General features: G+C 46.2%; 1 protein-coding gene across 6 annotated transcripts in view; it reads left to right on the forward strand.

Moving 5' to 3' along the window:
• The first annotated feature begins 6989 nt into the window (after positions 1-6989).
• Positions 6990-19711, forward strand: part of TSEN2 (tRNA splicing endonuclease subunit 2) — a 44223-nt gene continuing 31501 nt past the window's right edge. For 3 of the 6 annotated variants that reach the window (XR_009505963.1, XR_009505962.1, XM_059940402.1), the window contains exons 1-4: positions 11454-12754; positions 12929-13143; positions 14925-15006; positions 19030-19066. Coding sequence is in view for 4 of the 6 variants with exons in the window: in XM_059940402.1 (XP_059796385.1) it covers positions 12595-12754; positions 12929-13143; positions 14925-15006; positions 19030-19066 (494 nt within the window). In the remaining 2 variants the exon portion in view is untranslated. Of the gene's footprint in view, positions 7043-11451; positions 12755-12928; positions 13144-14924; positions 15007-19029; positions 19067-19711 lie in introns of those variants that run through there. The other 3 variants (XM_059940403.1, XM_059940405.1, XM_059940404.1) reach the window with 3 other exon arrangements.

A 19711-nucleotide genomic window follows, 5' to 3' on the forward strand; every position in this document is an offset into this window, starting at 1 on the left:
CCATTAATAAGGCCTGTGGAATGCAGATGAGATTTTTTTTCCTTCTCCTTTTTTTGCTGATTAAGTTCCCCCAAAACCCCCTTAAGAATTTTAATAAGAAATGCGAAAATCAACAAAAGTCCAGCAAACCCTTTCCTGTTATTAAATAAAGGGAAAGTAAATATTGCAAATTGGACATATTTCATAAGAGGATGTTTTGTTTGGGCGAAAAAAAAAATGAGAAAGAAAAGAAAAAGCTATTTGCTTTCTGGCAGCAAATACATGTCTTTGCTGAATTTTGGTTTCAAATTTGATGACTGGGGCATTATTCCTGGTTTGCCTGGAATTCAGGCCTTTTGACATCTGAGGTGGACATACCCAGGAGAGCAGGAAAGCCAGGTTGGGGCCATGTTGGGCCTCTTCTCCTGTCTCTCCTGTGAACAGACCAAAGAGTTCTTCAACCACCCAGGAAATTACAGTCCTGGGCTCAGATGGGGATGACCTGCAGGGGGTCACACACAAGACAAAAGCAACTTGGAACAAAGAAAATTTCCATGAGAAAGAGGAAAAACAGAACAAAACACAAAATGTTCTCTTTACCTCCTTTTTAGGATGAGATACAAGACCATCACACTTACTGTATCAGTACAGCACAGTGGCCCTGCAGTCAGGCGGACCTGGGTTTAAATCCTACCTCCGCCACTTCTTCGCTGGGTTACCTTGGGTTAATTACATAACTTCTCTGACTCAATTTCCTCATCTTCAAAATGGGGAGTATAAAAGTATTCACTAATAGAGCTGTAAGGAGGAATAAGTGAGTGGGAAAATGAGCCAATACAAGGAAAATGCTAGGCTCCACCTGCATGTCTTATTATTTTGTGTATTATGACAAATGTAAAGGATGAGGAGAAAGAGGAAAAGTGAGAAGACTTTATTACTTTGTAGTGATTGATCGTTAGCACTCATGACCTCCCATGCTGGTCACTGCAGCCCCGGGAGGTGGACAGAGTGAGAACCGCCCTTAGTTTCTGGTGGCAGCACCTGCTTCTGGAAAGTGGGCGTGACCCCTCCAGGCCACACATTAAATGGTCCATGTGACCATGAGTTCAGAGAAAATGACCAAAGGAAAGGGAGGGAGGGAGAGAAGCCAGAGGGTGTAACCGCTTCCAGCCACCTCTCTCGCACACAGGAGCCACATCTTCCCGGGACCCCTGCACCCCGTCCTGGTCCTCTCCGGCCCCCTCACAGGGTTCCCATGGCCTCACCTGCTGCCTGCTGCTCTCCGGTAGGCACGACAGTCACAGGGAGGTGGGACCACTTGTGTGATGCCAGGATGGGCTCTTCCTCTGGAAACACTGGCGAACTGGACCCCACCAGCCACATTCCCATAACAGCAGAGCCAGGCCTGTGCACTTCCGGCCTAACCTGTGCGCCACTTCCTCTGATCACCTTCTCCCAGGTTCCTCTCCGACCCTCCCAGGGTACTGGCACCCGCGCCCCCCATCTTCAAACCGTTGACCCTAAATAGGAAAATTATTTTGGTTTTGTAGTTTTCTATCTTTGTATTGATTGGTTTGACTGAAGCATCTTTTTGTGCAAAAATTAAAATAGAGAAATGAATACAACAAATAATTTAACAGTCACCTATAGTCCCAACCATATATTTGCTTCTAGTTTTTTTTTTTTAAGAAATAAAATGTAAAGCTAAAACCCCTTATCTACTACCCAAGTCCCACAGATAACTAATGACTTTGGTGCATAACCTTCCTGTTATTTTAAAATAGTTTAGCATACCTATACATACATACACTCAGGACTTGGTACGGTTTGGGGTGTGTTTTAATTTATACAAAATTTATCATAGGATTCATATTGTTCTGCTTCTGGCCTTTATGAGCAAACATGTTTGTGAAATCTATCCATGTTGATAATCATAGAAGAGCTAGCTTTTCATTGCTGAATACTTTTGCACTTTATGAATCCTTCGTACCACATTTCATATGTCCATTCTTCTAGGGATGGACATTTATGTTGTTTCCCTTTTTTATTATAAACCATCATGCTTCGATTTAAGAAAAAAAGGAAAATCTTTGTATGTGTCTCTCTGGGCATCTCTACCCAAGTTTCTCTAGGAAATTTACCCAGAAGTCGAATGTGTTTGATTAATCACAGGGAGGAGTAGGCATACCTGGGATCCACTTCCCCCTCCAGTGCTTAACCCCAGTGTGTGATCTTGGGCAAGTCACGTCACCTCTCTGAATCGGTTTTCTTACTTGTAAAATGGGTGTGTGATAACCCCTAACTCACTGGGTGGTTGTCAGAGAATTAAGTGAGACTATCTCTAAAAAGCAGCGGGAATTGAGCACATGGTAGTTGTACAGCGGCTCCCACCATCCACGCTACAGGTTTTTCTAGCAGCCAAAGTAGGATCTAAAGGCAGTGCCCCACCCTTTGCACTAGGGCCTCTGGGCCCAGCAAAGCACTGCCTTCGAGTCTTGCCCAGCCCACCCCTTACACTTGCTGCCAACTCTATCTGCCTGCCTAGCCTGGTGTCGCCTCCGTAAATAATTGAGCAAATGTAACCTTCAGCGTCTCAGTTTCCTCGCCTGTAAAATGGGATGATAACACCTGCTTTGAATGACTGTTGTGAGGCTTAAATGCTAGAGAATGTCTGCAGGGCAGTTGTTAAAATGTAAATGCCCTTTCCTGCACACCCTGGACCCTTTCTCCTTCACAGCAGAGAAATTATCTGAGGTTTCGTCTCGCCGGCAGGGAGAAGCTGAACTGTGCCCCTCGTTTGATTTTCGTTTCCAGCCCTTGCGTTTTCCGTTGCGTGCTGCGGGTAAACGCGTGGAGCCTTTCGCTTGGTCCCTGTGTTTGTTTTCCTCGCTGGAAATTGGAGGCTGGGTGGTTTAAATTTGCTAAAATATCCCCATCTAGTGGCCTCAATGAAATACTGCAGGGCTCATTCGGGCCCCCGTCTGGGAAAAACAATGAGGCGACAGCGGAGGCCGCCCTGCCCAGCTCAGAAACGCCAGTGGCTCCCCATTGTCTACAGGGTAAAGTCCAAATGCCAAGCCTGGAATTAAAGCGCCTGCACGATTGGACCGCGCCCTGCCTATCGGACCTTATCGGCGTCTTCGACCTCCTAACCCGCCAAGCCCGGCTCCTCCCTCTTCAGAACCTCCAGGCCCACACCTCCTGGCACGTGGGCCTGCCCTGTGCCCCCGACTGCCGTCTCCCTCCTCCTCCACGCTCTCCCCAGGCTCACCCTTATCCCAGGCTCAGCGCAAAGGCCTCCTCTTCCCGGAAGCCTCCCGGGTCCTTCAACCCATCTGGGTCTTCCCTGACCTCCCACCAAAACTTGCTGTGCGTCATTTTTGTATTTCCATATTTAAAGCTGTGCTTTATCAATGCACTGCCCTCCCGTATCCAACATGATAGAAGAAAATGAATGCAAGCCCCCTGGTCCCGTGGATTTGGATCCTCACCTGGCCTCCACTACTTTCTAGCTCTGAGAACTTGGGCAGGGAGGGAACCTCAACTGTGAAATATCGGTGAGAACACCTATCTCACAGGACTGTGGTGAGAGTCAAGATTGGATGCAAAGCGGCTGGCACATATGAAGGCCCAATAACTTGTTAGGTGGTCACATAAAATACACGATACCAACTGAATTTGAATTTCAGATAAACGATTTTTTTTTAGTATAAGTATATCCCAAATAGTACATGCAGGTTCTGTGTTCCCCTTCACAGACACATGATGTTAAGGATTATCGTTCATTTTGTTAGATGTGCTGATGATATTGGGAATATACATATACAGTCAATCCTCATGATTGGCAGATTCTGCATTTGCAAATTCACCTCCTGGCTAAAATGTATTTGTAATGCCAAAACCAATATTCACAGTACTGGATCACTTACAGACACGCACATGCATAGACAGGAGAAAAATTTGAGTCTCCCAATATGCATGTTCTCAGCTGAAGTCAACCGGTGATACTCTGTCTTGTTTCAGCTCTCCTATCATAAACAAGTGTGCTTTTTGCCATCTCGTTAGTGCCACGTTTTTCATGTTTCTGTGATTTGTGTTGGTAATTTTAAAATGAACCCCAAGGGGCTTCCCTGGTGGCACAGCGGTTAAGAATCCGCCTGCCAATGCAGGGGACACGGGTTCGAGCCCTGGTCTGGGAAGATCCCACATTGCTGCAGAGCAACTAAGCCCGTGCACCACAACTACTGAGCCTGTGCTCTAGAACCTGCGAGCCACAGCTGCTGAGCCCGCAAGCCACAAGTACTGAAGCCCACGCACCTAGAGCCCGTGCTCCACAACAAGAGAAGCCACCGCAATGAGAAGCCCACACACCGCAACGAAGAGTAGCCTCCACTCGCCACAACTAGAGAAAAGCCCACACGCAGCAACGAAGACCCAATGCAGCCACAAATTTAAAAATTAATAAAATAAAATAAATTTATAAAAAATTTAAAAATTTAAAATAAATAAAATGAACCCCAAGCAGAGTGCTTAAGTGCTGTCTAGTGTCCGTAAACCAAGAATGCTGTGACGTGCCTTATGGAGAAAATACACTTGTTAGATGAGATTTGTTCAGGTGTGAGTTATACTGATGTGGGCCATGAGTTCAATGTTCATGAATCTACAACAGACATTAAAGTGTTTTTAAACGAAAGCACACATAAAACAAGGTTGTGTATCGATTGGTTGATGAAAATGTTGTGACCAGAGGCTGCCAGGAACCGACCTGCATTCCCTTAGAAGCAATGGTTCAGTGTTCACCAATTCAGTGTTCATGGTGACTCTATAGAACTTCTGTGAATAACGAGAATCAACTATATAGATATATATGTAATAAAATTTAAATTCTTACCTGTTAGAGTCACATACTTAAATATTATGAGTGAAATTATATGATGTCTGGAATTGCTTTAAAATACACCAGCAGTGGGGAAAAGGTGTATTTATGGAGAGTGTAAAAGAAACAAGATACCAAAGGTTGAAGATGCTGGAAGTGATGTACTTTTTTTTTTTTTTTTTTTTTTTTTTTTGCGATCTACTTTTGTGTATGTTTGAAAAGGACCATAACAAAAGGTTTAAAATACACACTGTTGGGAGATCCCTGGTGGCCTAGTGGTTAGGATTCTGCGCTGTCACTGCTGTGGCCCGGGTTCAATTCCTGGTCGAGGAACTGATTTGCCGAAAGCTGCACCACACAGTGGGGAGTGGGGGAACACCAAGGAGAAAATCTTGGGGGAAGAATATCTTGTTCATTAGCTTTAGCTCTGGACCCTCTGTGGGGACAGGGCTCCAGATGATGGCCCCTGAGATCCCATTATGGGCGCATCCCAAGCCGAGTGCCGAGCACCCGCTGAGGTTGTGGAGACCTGGCTCTAGTCTCAGCGCCACCTCAGACTTGCTCTGTTACCTCTGGCAACTCACGGTGCCTCTGAGCCTTTTTTCTTATCAGTTAAGTAAGGGAGTTGAACTGGACACCCTCGGAGTTCCCTTTCATTTTTAAAAGCCTCTCATTCTAAATCCAGTATTTCCTCCATTGGCATGTTCTGGTGCAATATTACAGCCTCCCTCCACCTCTCTCTTCCCAACCCAAACCATCCCGATACCACTATTCTGTGAATCTTGCTCAAGTTCTCCCTTTTTTGCAACGTTCTAACCAGGAAGCTATTCGGCTTTTGATTTCTCTAAAATCTGAACTCCTGAGCTGAGCAGTTAAGGCCCCTGCAGGCAGACCACCCACTTAATGCCACGTCTTGAGCTCTTTCTACTAGAAGCTCACAGTCAAAGAGGACCAGGAATCGGGGACAGCATAGGGGGCACCAGACTATTGTGGGAACACAGAGGCAAGTCACCCAAGCCAGCCTGGGGAAGCAAGAGGAAGTCTCCTGAGGAAGAGATATCTGAGGTGAGGCCTAAAGGATGACCAGGAATCACTGCTCCAGACAGGGGAGAAGGATGTTCCAGGTAGAGACAACAGCGTGTGGGAAGGCCTGGAGACAAGAGAAAGTTGGGAAAGGTCCAGATTTCAAAGCCTGTCTCACCTAGCCCCATAAATCTCTCTGGCACAATTTGCCACCCATCCCTGTCACCCGCCTTCCCCACCTGCGCAGCATGTGTGGTATGTGTGCTGGGGACCCTGGGGTTCATATTTAGGAAGGTGTTTATTGGACTCCCTACCAGGCCTCCTTTAAAATAACCAGGTGGGAGAAGCTTTTACAATTCCCAGGGCACTTTTGTTTTGCTCCTCCCTCATAATCCTGAAGACCCATTTTTCAATAGAGGAAACTGTGGCTCAGAAAGGTTAAGTCACTCACTCAAGACCACACAGCCAGTGAGCGGGGAGGTGGGGGTGCAAATGCAGGTCTGACTCCCGCCTGTTGTCCTTGACTTGTCCTTGACGCTGCACAGGGCGGCCAGTGCCCACAGTGGCTTTTGGTCAGTGCCCTGTGCGAGGGGGCACTTCTTACAGTTTCCCTGCATGCTGCACTTATACAAAAGCATTGAGAAATCTGAGGTCTGCGGGCTGAGCTCAGCGGACCCGCTTCCTCAGGGCTGGGGTCATATCAAGTCCGGTCGCTTCAAGAGTCCCATCTCCCCAGGGGCGAGGACCCAAAGTCGTTAGACCTGAGTTCTGAGTCTAGTCCTATCACTCTAACTCCAATACCTCCCAGCTACGTGACATTGGATAAGTAACTTAGATCTCATCTGTAAAATGGATCTTGCGGGATTGTTGTGGGGATTAAACGAGAACAGCATCTGTGCAGGGGGGTATCGCTACGATCGCGGGGAAGGCAGCAAAGAGGACGCGCCGCCTCTGCCTTACACCTCGCGAGGAACCAGCAGCACCCACCGAAGACCCGCCTTACGACCCTGCGCAGGTGCGCTCCGCAAACACCCGGTGGGCCCTCCCTCGGGCTCTGCGGCTGCGCAGTCGTCCGGCTTTGCGGCCGCACTGCTTGACGGCAGCGGTGTCCGCCCCCCCGCCCGGCGTTGCTGGGGTAACGGCGAGCGCGTGGGGCAGAGGAAGGTAAGTCTCCGGGGTCCGGGAGCAGGTGGTGTCCCGGGGCGCTGAGGGCGGTGCCGCAGCACAAGTGGGGGTCTCCGCCGCGGGAGGAGACATCGCCTTTTTCGAAAGCCCTCCGGGTCGAGAGCGGAAACGGCCCACAGAAGTTCCCCGGGTCTCAGAGTCGCACCAGACTGGGCCGGGACGCGGGGCCTGGCTTCCTTGTTCCACCGGAATTAGCCCCTTTCCCCTTCTCCGTGTACCTGTAGCCCTCTTTTTTATGTCCTTTCTGGAAACATTGACGCCACGTCCATTGCTGGGGGCAGAGGACGTCAAGGTGCACCTGACACCGGCTCTGCCCGAGTGGAGCTTTAGCCGCTAGTAGGGTTGCTGGGGGCGCCACTCTAGGGAACCAGCAAAGGGATGCGTAATGACAAGGAGTTGCGGGTTTGTTGGGTCCTTAACAGTTCTTGATCATTAGTTGCAGCTACAGCTTCCGTCGGGCGAGCACTTCACATGGTAGGCCCAGTACCAGGCTCCTTCGCACAATTACCCATCTAATCCTCACAACAGCTTGCAAAGGTTTATCGTTTGTTTACATGTCTAGTCTCGGGTTCTAACCTGAAAGCTCCCCAGAGGCAGGATTGTTTGCCTTCTCCCTTTAATCCTTGCCTCCCCTGGCCCAGGAGGTACGATTTGGAGCTTCAACGGTTTTTTAATTGGGAGAATGTGAGTTTTGCTGAGTGGGAGGTTTTAACCAGGCTGGTTTGGCAAGGTGGGCCCACGGGGTTGGAAAGTTAAATGAAGCTACCTCCCCCCTTTTTTGTTTTACTTTGTTTTGTTTGGAATAAACATTTACTGAACACCCAAAAAGAGTTAGCTTATCCGCTCAAGGGAAGAATTAGGAACAAGTCCTGCTTTTGATAGAAAAGTAAATGTACTTAACACTATTGGTGCCTCGAGTTGGTATGCCCAGGTTTAGAAAAGGAAAAGTAACAGCTCCTTCCTTACAGGTGCATAGCAGTCAACCCCTGAGTCCCTTTCCTCATCTATACAGTGGAGATGGCTGTTGGCATTGAGTTTGAATAGGCCATCCTATCACCAGTAGTTGACAACTTTGGCTACATATTGAAATCACCTGGGTCCCAGTCCAGAATTTCTGATGTAATTGTAGGTACAATTGTAGGCCTGGGCATTGGAAGTTTCAGAATTTCCCCAGGTGATTCTAAGGGCAGCCAAGCCTTGAGAGCCACTGTTATATGTGACCCCAGTTTAATTTTCTTAATCTTTTCTTTTAAACTTTTTTTTTTTTCCCCTCTGCCCTGCCGAGTGGCTTGTGGGATCTTAGTTCCCCAACCAGGGACTGAACCCGGCCCCTCAGCAGTGAACGCATGTCCTAACCACAGGACTGCCAGGGAATTCTCTCAATCTTTTCAGTTGTCATTCCCGGCTTGAGAAGCTGCACAGGCATCAAGCCTTCACATCCCCAACCCCCTGACCGATGGCCCAGTCCTTCCTATACATTTGTGTGTGCTTCAGACGGGGTTCCTCTTTGAAGCCACTCTTCTCACCGTGCCCTGTCTCCCTGCCTTACTGGCCTCTCATCTTCCAGCTGTGGCTCTGTGGCCAAATGACCTGCCCTCTCTAAGCCTCCATTTACTCATCTGTGAAATGCGGGTAGTGGTACCCACGTGTGTAGCGTTGGCACAGTCAGTGCCTGCCTGGCATGTTGTACCTCCCAGTGATGGTTAGCTGTTGTAATTGTACTCACATCCCACATCTCCCATCGTGCTGGTCTCCTATCTTGGCACTGAAGAAACATTTCTTAAATGCCTATTGCAGATAGGGAGAATAACAAACTCAACCCTTTCTCCCCTGCTTTGCCTTCCAAGTTCTGCACAAGGCAACTCTTCTACAAAACTGACACGAGAGATCTTCTGGTTTGTCCTATTGAATTTTTTCAGCTTTATTGAGAGATGATTCATATACAATAAAATTCACCCTTGTGAAATGTACAATTCAGTGATTTTAATATATTCAGAGTTATGCAGCCAACACCATCACTGCAATCTAATTGTAAAGCTTTTTCATCCCTCAAAATACACCCCATACCTATTGGCAGTCATTCCCCATAGCTCCCTTCCCCCAGCACCTGGCAATCACTAATCTACTTGGTGTCCCTTTGGATTTGCCTGTTCCGGACGTTTCATATTAATGGTCTTATACAATGTGTGGTCTTTTGTGACTGGCTTCTTTCACTCCACATAATGCTCTCAAGGTTCACACACGTTATAGTCTGTGTCAGTACTTCATTCCTCTGTTAATTGCTGATAATATTCCATTATATGGATATAGCCCATTTTGTTGATCCATTCATCTGTTGATGGACATCTTGGTTGTTTCTACTTTTTGACTGTTATGAACAATACTGCTGTAAACATTCATGTACATATTTTTTTAAATTAATTAATTTATTTATTTTTGGCTACATTGGGTCTCTGTTGCTGTGTGTGGGCTTTCTCTAGTTGTGGCGAGCGGGGGCTACTCTTTGTGGCAGTGCACAGGCTTCTCATTGTGGTGGCTTCTCTTGTTGTGGAGCACGGGCTCTAGGTTCACGGACATCAGTAGTTGTGGCATGTGGGCTCAGTAATTGTGGCTCCTGGGCTCTGGAGCGCAGGCTCAGTAGTTGTGGCACACGGGCTTCATTGCTCCGCGGCATGTGGGATCCTTCTGGACCAGGGCTCAAACCCGTGTCCGCTGCATTGGCAGGTGGATTCTTAACCAGTGCGCCACCAGGGAAGTCCCATGTACAAATTTTTGTACGAACGTGTTTTCAGTTTTCTTTTACCTACCCAGGAGTGGAATTGCTGGAATATATGGTTACTTATTGTTTAACATTTGAGTGGCTTCCAGACTGTTTTCTAGTTCTGTTCAATTTGAAGATGAAGAAACTGGGTTCAGGGAGCTTTACGTGGGGTGTTGAAAGCCACATGATCGTAATGGCAGCTTTGCATATATGGAAGGCCTACTAAGAGCCAAATTCTTGATATGCTTGCTGTCACATGTGCAGAGGTGGCACTAAACTGGGATTTTGAAGGTTTGTGGAAAACTGGGAATCTTTTGTGGCAGGAACCTTCTGTCATGCAAACTTGGGTTGGAGTACAGAGTTCTTGCCATCAAGTGTCATAGCTCATTTTTGCCTTTTTTTTTTTTTTTAGAGTGTAATAGCAATCTGAAAGGGAAAATCCTAAACAAACCAGGCAAATTGAAACAGAACTTTTTCACTTGTTTGAGAGAATTTAATTGGAAGTTCTTGAAGTTAGCCGTTAAACATTTTCTCTTTCTTAAAAATCTCAAAGGTAATATATACAAATCAAATACTAGCCAAAAGTTAAGTTATAAAAGTGCAATGATCATAAAAGTTCGAATTATTCCTGGAAATCCCTAGAAGGTGCCTCACTAGAGACCCGCATCCTGCCTCAAAAAAGCCCAATACAACATCATTTTAATTTTTAGAACAAATTGCCGTTTCTTCAATTGAATGCTAAATGCAATACAATTGACCCTTGAACAACGCAGGGGGTCAGGGCTCTGACCTTCTCTGCAGTCAAAAATCTGAGTGTAATTTATAGTTGGCCTTCTGTATCCCTGGTTCCTTCATATCTGAGGTTCTGCATCTGTGGATTTGACCAACTGTGGGTAGTGTAGTACTGTAGCATCTACTCTTGAAAAAAATCTGGGTGTAAGTGTACCCATGCAGTTAAATCCCATGTTGTTCAGGGGTCGACTGTAATTGCTTGGGTTGAGTGATAAATTGGCAAGTGAAAATCTACTTAAAATGCCCTTGGGAGGAAATTTTAATTGCCCATTAACATGTGGTGTACATAGTATTGTTATGAATGTTACATAGCGATATGTGTGTGTGTGTGTGTATATATATACGTATATACACACACACATAGATGTATGTAAAATGCATACAGTTGTGCTCATTATTTAATTCCATTGAAGGACTCTTATTTAGAAATTAAATTATTTTAGCATTTTGCTGCTGGGAATACTTTGGCAATTCTATGACGGTTCCAACTTGCTGATTCTTACTTTTTATTGTTACTTTTGTAATTGATTTATCAACGTCTCTAACTTCCTTGGTCTTTGTTTTTCTTTGTCCTCATTTAATTCCTCAACATCTTTCGGAGGGTGGATAAAGGAATCATTACACATTGGACAAGGCTTTTGATTTCTTTTTAATGGGCGTAAACCCTTAAAGCCACTCAGCTTCCTGCCTCAGCTTTCGCCGCCTTCACTGGCTGTTTCAGGCTTGATTACATCCTTTGCCCAACAGGATGCTGGTATTGAGTTCAGGAGGCGCCTAAATAATCAGTCGTACTTGTTCCCCTGTGAGGGTTTGGAGCCATGGAGGCTAAACACGTGTGTGATACAGCTCCACTGTATCTTCAAGCACCAGATGTGCTGTCCGTGTAAGTCGGGTCCGGAGCCGGGACTGAGGGCGCAGCAGATTCAGGTCTCCTGTCACATTCCAGGGCACCTGCCCAACAAGCGGAGCGCCAGACCCAGTCCCCTGCACTGTCTGCGTTTCCCCCTTGCATGTGGTTGAGTTTTCCTGAGTCAAATGCATCTGCTGTGGCTCTCTGTCTTTATCGTACAACGCACTCAACTTGACTTCCTTCCCCCAGCCATTATTGAATTGCAGCCTGTGTGCGTTTTGTCCTTGTTTTGTTTCCTCGGGTTGAGGGTAAGGCCTGGAAGGGAGAGGTACTGGCTTCGCCTTCCTTTCCTCCCTCGTAGTGCTGGGCGCGTGGTAATTCCGTAATTCTCCATAATTCTCTGTAACCCTTCAGCCCCTAACCGGGGGAAACAGTGAGCCTTCCAACAAGAGGAGGCAGCCGCTGCCTGTGTTCACAGCGGAACCCAGAGGGAAGAGCGTGGCCTTGGGCGTGCAGCAGACTCGGGGTCATCCAGGGCCACCACCCTCCAGGCCTCTGACAACATCTGTCTAACCTGGCTCTGTTTCCTCATCTGTCACACGGTGTTCTTAGTGCTAATAGCAATAGCGCCATAGTAGTAATCATAGCGAACGTGCAGAGCAGTCAGTGCTGCGTGCCGGGGCTGTTCTAAGCTCCTATGGGTCTAAACTATAAGATGGAGTCTGTATTTATCGTTATTTTGCAGATGGGGAAACCAGAGCACAGAGAGATCAAGTAACTTGTGCCCCAGGTCACACAGCTGGGCAGTGGTGAAGCCGATTCCCATCCCTGCACCCTGGCTTGACACTTCCTGCTCTTAGCCACTCACGCTTGGTGCTGAGGAGTAGACCCCTAAATGATGACTGCTGCTGTTGTTGTTACTATTATTAATTTACCCGAAAAACTGGGAGATGATTGACCGAATGTGTGGAACATATTTTAAGGTCCTTTTTTGGGAAAGGAGGTGCTCACTAGATTTACTTCTCTGAGGACAGGGTCCTTTTGGTTTTCTCTTTCTATCCCTAGCACCTCTGATGATTGGGAGCCTCTGGTGGGTGCTCGGTAAACGTCTGTCGGCCGCTTGAGAGGATGGGAGGAATCCTCATGGGCAGAAATCCTCTTGTGCTCGCTGTCAGGAGACCCACGAGGAGCATTGTGACCATGGACCTGTCACTAGGCCTCAGTCTCGTCAGCTGTAGTGAGAAATGGTACCACGGCATTGTTGTGGGAAGTAATCGAGATGCCCTAGGTGGGTAGGGTTTGTGCTGCTCAAACAAAATCTTCTCGTTACTCTGCCTTTTGCTCACTGCTTTATAAATATTTTTCCCACAGACCACAAGGTTTTCTGAGCCTGGATATAAATGTACTCACATGTTTGGTCAGTACAGTTATTGATTGACTTGTTTCTTTCTCCCTGTTACAGTCTTTAAAGAACAGTTACCTTGGAAAATGGCAGAGGCAGTTTTCCGTCCCCCAAAGAGGAAAAGAAGAGTGTATGAGAGCTATGAGTCTCCTCTGCCGATCCCTTTCGGTCAGGAGTGTGGTCCTAAGAAGGACTTTAGAATATTCCGGGCCGAGATGATAAACAACAATGTGATTGTGAGGAATGCAGAAGATATGGAGCAGCTCTATGGGAAGGTATGTGCGGGCAGCCTCAGCTCTGCTGCTTCCTGACAGCCCTGAGCCAGCCGTTCTCTCCCCGTCCACCCCCAGAAACAGACCATGAATGACCCATGTGCTTTCCTTGCAGTTTAGGCCAATGTAGCAACAGAATCAGGTGCCCCGAAGCCATAAGCCCAGAGGACAACTCCCAGCCACAAACCCACATTTCGTCAGTGACGCTGGGTCAGTGCATTGACCTTTCTTGTTTTTTGATTATAAAGGCAACACATGTGCATTGTAAAAAAAAAAAAAAAAAAAAAAAAAAAAAAAATTCAAGCAATTTACAGAAATGTAATGGGTAAAAAGTAAAAATTTCCCTCTCACTGCCACTCCATCCCCAGAGGTGACTGTAGGGTGGCAGATTGTTCTGGCTCCGGACAAACCAGATGGGGCTTCAGCATGTCCTCTGCTCGCTCTCCTGGTTGAGGACCTCTTCTTACATGAGGACGAGTTCCAGTTTTTGCTTTTTCCATCAACGATAGGTTTGGGATGAGATTGGAAGCTTGCTTATTTTTTCCCCCATAGCCAATTCAACACTGGAAGCATTTTTTTTTTTTTAATAAATTTATTTCTTTATTTTTGGGTGTGTTGGGTCTTCGTTTCTGTGCGAGGGCTTTCTCTAGTTGCGGCGAGCGGGGGCCACTCTTCATCGCGGTGCGCGGGCCTCTCACTATCGCGGCCTCTCCTGTTGCGGAGCACAGGCTCCAGACGCGCAGGCTCAGTAGTTGTGGCTCATGGGCCTAGTTGCTCCGCGGCATGTGGGATCTTCCCAGACCAGGGCTCGAACCCGTGTCGCTTGCATTGGCAGGCAGATTCTCAACCACTGCGCCACCAGGGAAGCCCCTGGAGGCATTTTTAAAGCAGCTTTATTGCGGTATAATTTACAGCCATAAGATTCACCCATTGTAAGTGCACGATGCAGTGACTGTAATGAATTCATAGAGCTGTGCGGCCACCGTCACAGTCCCCACGGCCCCAGAAGGTTCCCTGGTGCTCACTGTACCTCACCCCTGTCCCCACTCCCAGCCCAGGCACTCCTGATCCACTTCCTGTTTCTGTCATGTGTCTTCTCTAGACATTTTATATAAAATACATGTTGTAGTCACCTTCCCAAAGTGGGGTACAGTGGCTGGCACTGACCAGGGGTCAAGTACAGTCTCCTCCCCATTCGCAATATGTAACATTAAGCGGAGGCTTTGTGAAGTGCCATACACGTGATTTATTCTGATTGTTCAATCTGGGTGGAGGGTATAGGGTGTTCATTTTATTATTCTTTCAGTTTTCTATGGGTTTAAATATTTTCTAATTTTAAGGAATGGGGGGGGTGGGGAATCAATGTTTCTGGAGTCAGCGGGAAGGAGAAGAGTAGTACTTCAGTTCTGCGTACAAGAGAATCCGAGAAGCTTTTTGTTCCTGGGGGACGCGGCTCCAGCTTTTAGGCCACTGCTCCTGGTCCACATGTGCAGAGGACATCCTGCCTCTGCCTGCCCTTCACCTTCAGCTTCCCAGACCGGGACTGAGACCACTACTCACGAGACAGATGAGGTGCCCTGGAAACTTCCCAGCTCCCTTCAAACGATCGGAGAGAGAAAACGCTAAGGTGTTCACCAGTAATCGTGAATTATCTGGAATCAGAGGGAAGATGTCAAGCTGTGAAAAATGCAGTGACTCTCTTGTTAACTCAAATAGTTACTCTCCCTCAGCTAAAAATTTGGTAACTAATCCTGAGCTAACTCTATTTTTTCTCTTCCCGGAAGGGTTATTTTGGAAAAGGTATCCTGTCCAGAAGCCGTCCAAACTTCACAATTTCAGATCCTAAGCTGGTTGCCAAATGGAAAGGTAAACTTGTGCAACATTCAGTTCTTTTGGCAAATTATCTTTTTCTTCATTTTTGGCTCTAACACCAGATTATACAGTAAAATTCTAGAGGAGAAGTAACGTGCCACTGGCAATTTTACTGGTAAAAATGGCAACTAGAATAATTCTAATCAAGGTGAAAGGGTTCCTATGATGGGTGAAAATGTGTTTCGTCTAATTTCTGGAATTATCGAAAGTGTTATTTAGGCTTTTCTGTTGTTAAGCATTGCTCAGCAGAGTCCTGTGCACGTGGAAGGTACTAGTAATTAAGTGGCTCCTCACCTATATGCAAGGTGGGTTTTATATTTTATTTCTAGAAATTAACCATGACATTGATGTATTTGTTAAAACATACTAATGTATATGGTTCCCATTTGCTGTTCCTCTTTAATTTATAAATCTTTCATCTGGGTGTATTTTTCTAAGGGAGTCTCATGGTAATTACATAACCAATACCAGCAGGTTAAAACAGAATTAGAAAGGATTTTTTAAAACATCTAATTGCAAGAAAAAATACAAATTAAAACTGCACTGAGATACCATTTCAGCAATCAGAGTGGCAGAAATCAGAAAGTTTGACAATGTGCCCCATTGGTGAGCCCCTGAGAAACACTCTCACGCGTTGCTGGTGGGAGTGCAGGTGGTATGGCCGTTACGGAGGGGACTTGACTGTCTCGAAAAATCATATATACATTTACTCCCCACCATCCTCCTCTCCCCCTAACCCCTGGTAACCTTAACATGCTTTCTGTGTCTTTGATTTTGCCCATTCTAAATATTTCATATAAGTGGAAACCTTTTGTGTCCTTCACCTAGGATAATTTTTTCAAGGTCTATCCATGCTGTAGCATTTATCAGAACTTTATCCTGAATACTATTCCATTGTATGATATACTTTGTTTTGTTTATCCATTTATCCAAAGATGGATATTTGGGCTGTTTCTACTTTTTGGGTTTACGAGTAGTGCTGCTGTGAGCATTCACATACAGGTTTCCATGTGGACATACGTTTTCATTTCTCTTCTGTGTGTACCTAGGAGTAGACTTGCTGGATTATATGATAATTCTATTTTAATTTTATGAGGAACCACGAACTGTTTTCCATAACACCTGCGTCATTTTACATTCCCACCAGCAATGCGTAAGGTTTTCCAATTTTTCCATATCCTCACCAACACTTGTTATTTTCTGTTTTTGTTTTTGATGATAGCCATTTTAATGGGTGTGAAGTGGTAAAAGTTTTTCATTTTAATGAAGTCTAATTTATCGTTTTAATTTTTTTTTTTCTTTTCATGTGCTTTTGGTGTCATACTAGGGAACCATTACCAAATCCAAGCTTGTGTAGATTTTCCCTGTGTTTCCTTCTAAGAGGTTAATAGTTTCAGCTCGTAAGTTTAGGTCTTTGATCTATTTTGATTTAATTTTTCTATGATGTAGGGTATGGGTCCAGCTTCATTGTTTTGCCTGTGGATATCCAGTTGCCCAATATATGCATTTACTTTTAACCCAGCAATTCCACTTCTGGGAATTTATCTTAAAGATACGCTGGCAAAAATATGAAAAGAAAGAGCCCAAGGCTATTCATTGCAACACTGTTTCTAATGTTAAAAGACTGGAAACAACCAAAATGTCCATGGAAGGTGGGGATCCCAGCTGAATGAACTATAGACCATTCATATAATGACACGCTGTGGAGCTGAGGTAGGAGCGGGCCATCACTAGGATATATTTCTCAGCAAAGAAAGCAAGGTAAAGGAAAGTATGCTATGGCTTATCTAGGGGGAGGGGAATATAAATATATTTTTGAAATGTAAGGAAGGATAAATCATAGTTTTTTTTAATGCCTGTGGTCGAGGGGATGGAACAGGATGGAGAGAGAGGTGGGACTATAGATTTGACCTTGGAACCTTGTAAATGTATTACATGACAACAAGGTGGTGTAGCCACAGAGGAAGCTATTTTGAGTGACTTTAAAACGTGGGAATTTGACTGTTCAGTCCTAATGGGATAGACTTTGTATCTCCTGCCACAGTGTTGTTTAACAAACCACCCCAAAATTCAGTGGCTCTCAGCAGCAAGCAGATTGCTCATTTGAATTTCCGGGTTTGCTGGGTCGGTCCACTGATCTAGGCTGGATGTGCTCATCCGTCTGGTTAGTTATGGGTCCACTGGCTGCACTATTAGAAGTCCAGTGATGGATGTAGCTGGACTCACTGGTGTCTGGTTGTCTGTTGGGTGGCTGTCAGCCGATCTAGGATGGCCACAAGCGGGATGAGGGGGGGAGGGTACCGGGTATGTCGTCCTCCACAGGCCAGCCCGGGCATGTTCTCACGGTGACTGTGGATGTACTGAACCATTTAGAGATGAAGTGATATGAGGGATCTGTTTCAACGTAATCTGGGGGCCAGGGGAGTGGGCAGAAGAACAGGTGGAGCACCATTGGCCGTGAGTTAATTTAAAGCTGAGTGATGGGAACATGGGAATTTATTATACTGTCCTCTCTACTTTTGTATGTTTTCAATTTTTCCATAGAGTTTTTAAAAGGGAGAAAAAAAGTAGAGCAAGTAGCATAATGACCCTGCCTGTCCCCATCACCCAGCTTCAGCAGTTACTAATATTGGGCCCCCCAAAAATAGAAAGTTTTCAAATAGTGTAATGGTCTTAACAGTTGAGAATCTTTTCCTGATCTATGTAGTAACTAAGTTTTAAGTAGGGTAGAAATTTGAAGGAAATGAATTTAGGCCAAGGAAACAGAGATTAAGGTTGTGGGCTGCCCTCAGGAAGTAGATCTCAAATGTCCATTGCAACATTTTGGCTTCAACCTCATCTTCTGCCCCCTCTCCACCCACCCTCTTCTACTCGTTGGTACCACGGCCACCTTGGGCTGCTGGCCAATGTGTGAAACTGCCATGCGTTTGCCATCCCCAGCCTTTGTGCATGGTGTCCTCTGCCTTTTTCCCCTGGTCCGCCTGGCGAACTCTTACTCATCCTTCAGAGCCCCACTCAATTACTCCTTCTCCTTTGTGTTTTTTCCTAACCCTTCCAGGTAAAGTAAGCCAGTCCCTTTACAATACGTACTGTCCTTGCTCAGGAAGGGTTAGAATCAGCTTGGGTTAGAATCAGTCATGTCTGGTCTGTCTCCCCAACTAGAGTGTGAGTATCTCAAGGAGAGGGGATTTGCTTTATTACTTCTGTATATCTTGTGCTTGGCACATGGAAGGCTGTCAGTAAAACGTGCTAAATTGTAGCTTGTTGTTAAATTGCCAGAGGAGGGAGGTCTCCTTAGGTCAAATTACTAAGGAGATAGGAGTCTGTGAACTCACCTCCCTAGGATTTTAAAGCCGAACATCATCAATTCCAGGCCTTTAGAGCACCAGAGAGGAGGCCGAGTATGGAAAAGGAAAGATGAGCTGCCCAAAGGCAGGGTCAGGGAGGACCAGGACAAAAACCCACACCGTTAGTGACCTGGTCAACATTTTACACGGAAAGACTCTTCCAGCCAGATGCCTAGAGCTGGAACTAGAGCCTGGAACTCCCAAACCCACATCCAGAGCTAACACTGCCGTGAGATCTACTTCAACATCCCTTTCCTTAGGCGCATGTGAGCAGCTGTCACAGAAGATGCTTGATGGAACACGGAGAACGGGCGTAAAGTGTGTAACTTTAGGGCTTCGGTACTCTCGCCTAGAAGTTGAGGGCCTGAGCATTCGGAGGTGGCAGAGTTTCCCCTTCCATGCTGTCGCTGCTTAGCTGGAGTGTTGAGAAGGATTCCGAGGTCACATCTAAGCCCAGCAAGAGCCCTGACGGGTCAGCAGCGCCTGCCAGGGCGTGGGTGCAGGGAGTGATGGTGTGGAAAGCACCTGTTTGGCTGCTTGGACAGGATTCATCAGCCTTCTAGGTGTGAGATTTTGTGAATCTTGAAATTCTTTGTCTTTTCTAGGTTATCAGTGTTTTCCCCCTTAAGGAAAATTTGTCTAAACTAATACAACTTCTTTGTTGTTGCAGATATGAAGACAGACATGCCTGTAATCACGTCAAAAAAGTAAGTCTTGGTGGACTTTGACCTTGGGCAAAATTATGGTTTAAATCAGATCTGTTTTCAGGTAGCCTTTTCTGGTGTGGTTGTCCACACCTTTTTTGTGTGTGTGTGGTAGTAGTAGTAGGTGTGTCCTTGAAAATTTTGTCTGAATTTAATGTGAATCAAATCATATTTGAATTGTACTAAGTTTATTTTTAAAAATACTCCTAAGCCAAAACCTTTGCCAGTTAAATTCCTTCCAAAATATGAACGCTAATCCTGTAACGTATGTTGTCTGTAAGCACTAAGGTACTTAGGTTTGGAGCTGGCCTCCTGCGCTGTGTGGGCGTAAACAGCCCTGTCCTTCATCGCTCCACACTTGCGGGGTTAGAGGAAGCCGCTTTCCCGGAGGCTCTCACACAGACCCCCCACACAGCCATGATCCTTCCTTCCTCTGGGCTTTTGTCTGTGCTGTTCGCGTTTCCCAGAACACGTCTCCCTAAGCTCCCCGGCACGCGTGCCGCTGGCTATTCCTGCACATCCAGCCTACGTGCCAGTTTCCTGGAGCGCCTGCGCGCCGCCCTTTCCGCCGCTGCCCCCGCAGAATCTGCCTTGGCGCCTGTCGCTGTGCCTTACATCACACACGGGGCTTAGACTGTCATTTGTCAG

The sequence above is a fragment of the Balaenoptera ricei genome, chromosome 11 (genome assembly GCF_028023285.1).
Source record: "Balaenoptera ricei isolate mBalRic1 chromosome 11, mBalRic1.hap2, whole genome shotgun sequence".
In the NCBI taxonomy this organism is placed as follows: domain Eukaryota; kingdom Metazoa; phylum Chordata; class Mammalia; order Artiodactyla; family Balaenopteridae; genus Balaenoptera; species Balaenoptera ricei.